General features: G+C 36.3%; 1 protein-coding gene across 3 annotated transcripts in view; it reads right to left on the bottom strand.

The window, feature by feature from the left end:
* Positions 1-1,473, bottom strand: part of Kdm2a (lysine demethylase 2A) — a 125,622-nt gene that overhangs the window by 52,884 nt on the left and 71,265 nt on the right. For all 3 annotated transcript variants that reach the window (XM_023710472.1, XM_023710474.1, XM_023710473.1), the window contains exon 5: positions 1,326-1,372. In XM_023710472.1, the coding sequence (XP_023566240.1) occupies positions 1,326-1,372 (47 nt within the window). The remainder of the gene's footprint in view (positions 1-1,325; positions 1,373-1,473) is intronic.

Raw genomic sequence — 1,473 nt, forward strand, 5'->3', positions numbered from 1 at the left:
GGGGATTGAACCGCGGTCCCTGTGCTTTGCCAAGCTTGTTTCAAGTAGGTGCTTTAGACCACTGAGCCATCTCTCCAGCCCCATAGGTCTATTAAGAAAGAAGTCTAAAGAAGAAAGGATGGAATGAAGTAAAGAGTGGGAAGACAGCTCAGCAGCAGAACACTTGTCTAACATACACAAGCTCCTGGGTTTGCTCCCAAGCACTTGCTAAGTATTCAAGTAGGTTATGTTGGGCCACCCTAGAGAGAAAACTTTGCTTAGGAAAGCATTTTAATTATTCAACAGATTTAGTGAGTACTTACTACATACTCTAAGGGCTACTCTAAGCACTATGTACAATAGTGGCAGGCAGATAGCTAGACTCTAACACAGGAACAATGATGTGATGAGTAATACTTGGTATCACAGAATTTCTACCTGTCCTATGACTTTCACCTCTTAGATAAACTGAAGACTACGCAGCAGTCTAACAAAGGCCCTCAAGTGGGCAAGAGGCAGTACTGCAATATTTACTTTCAAAGTAAAAAAGGGCAATGGAGCTTTAGTTCAAAAGACAAAACATAGTAGAGTTATGGTGTTAGGAAGAAAGAGAAAACATTTCTTTTGTTTCATGTTATACTGGAAGAACTTCTAAAAGATTTTATGCAACTTTACTGCTTTGTGGTGTATAAGAGAGCTACCACCTCTGAACTGGGGATACTATGACTACATCAGGGCCACACATCCTTTCCAACAAACTAAGCTGAATGTTCACATGGACGTCAAAAGTTCTGGTCTTTAATTATCTTGTGATAGTATCTTTCTTTTTCCAGATTTTAAATACAGTAAAAGACAAATTAGATTAAATATTCAATTTAATCAATCATGGATGAGAAACTTTAATATATCTATCTACTTATCAGATTACAAAGTTTCAAGTCTTAAGAACAATTACTAAATGTGGCACTAGTGAGAATTTCCAGGAAAAGTCACTACTGCTTTTAGGATACAGAAAAATAATTTCAGCTATCAGAAGATTCTTTCTTGGTTCAAAGGTATAAATTTTCAGCATCCTGGATAGGCTGCCTAGGAAAGTAAAACCTTTATGAAGGGAAGGATGCATAGAAATAAAGGAAAAGGATAAAGACTCATACGTTCAAGAGTATTAAATGAGGCAACTTTTGTAACTTCCTTTGAGAAAATTCTTAGAGGCTAATAAAATAGTTTTCCACTGAGTACATACTTTAATGTTCCTAAACATTATACTTTAGCTTGAGATGTAGGACTCAGTCACGTGTCTTAAATTTTTGCCTCAAAACCCTAGAGCCCAAAAGCTTGATACATACCCACACACATTTTGACATCATTCACAGTGAAGTCTGGATCTGGCATCCTAGGAAACAAATACCCATAAGTATAATAAATCAAAATTACAACTTATCTAATCAGTGTGAGGGTTTTTTTTTTCCTTCAACTATAGGAACTCAATAATAA

The sequence above is a fragment of the Octodon degus genome, unplaced genomic scaffold (assembly GCF_000260255.1).
Source record: "Octodon degus isolate 3935 unplaced genomic scaffold, OctDeg1.0 scaffold00018, whole genome shotgun sequence".
NCBI lineage: Eukaryota > Metazoa > Chordata > Mammalia > Rodentia > Octodontidae > Octodon > Octodon degus.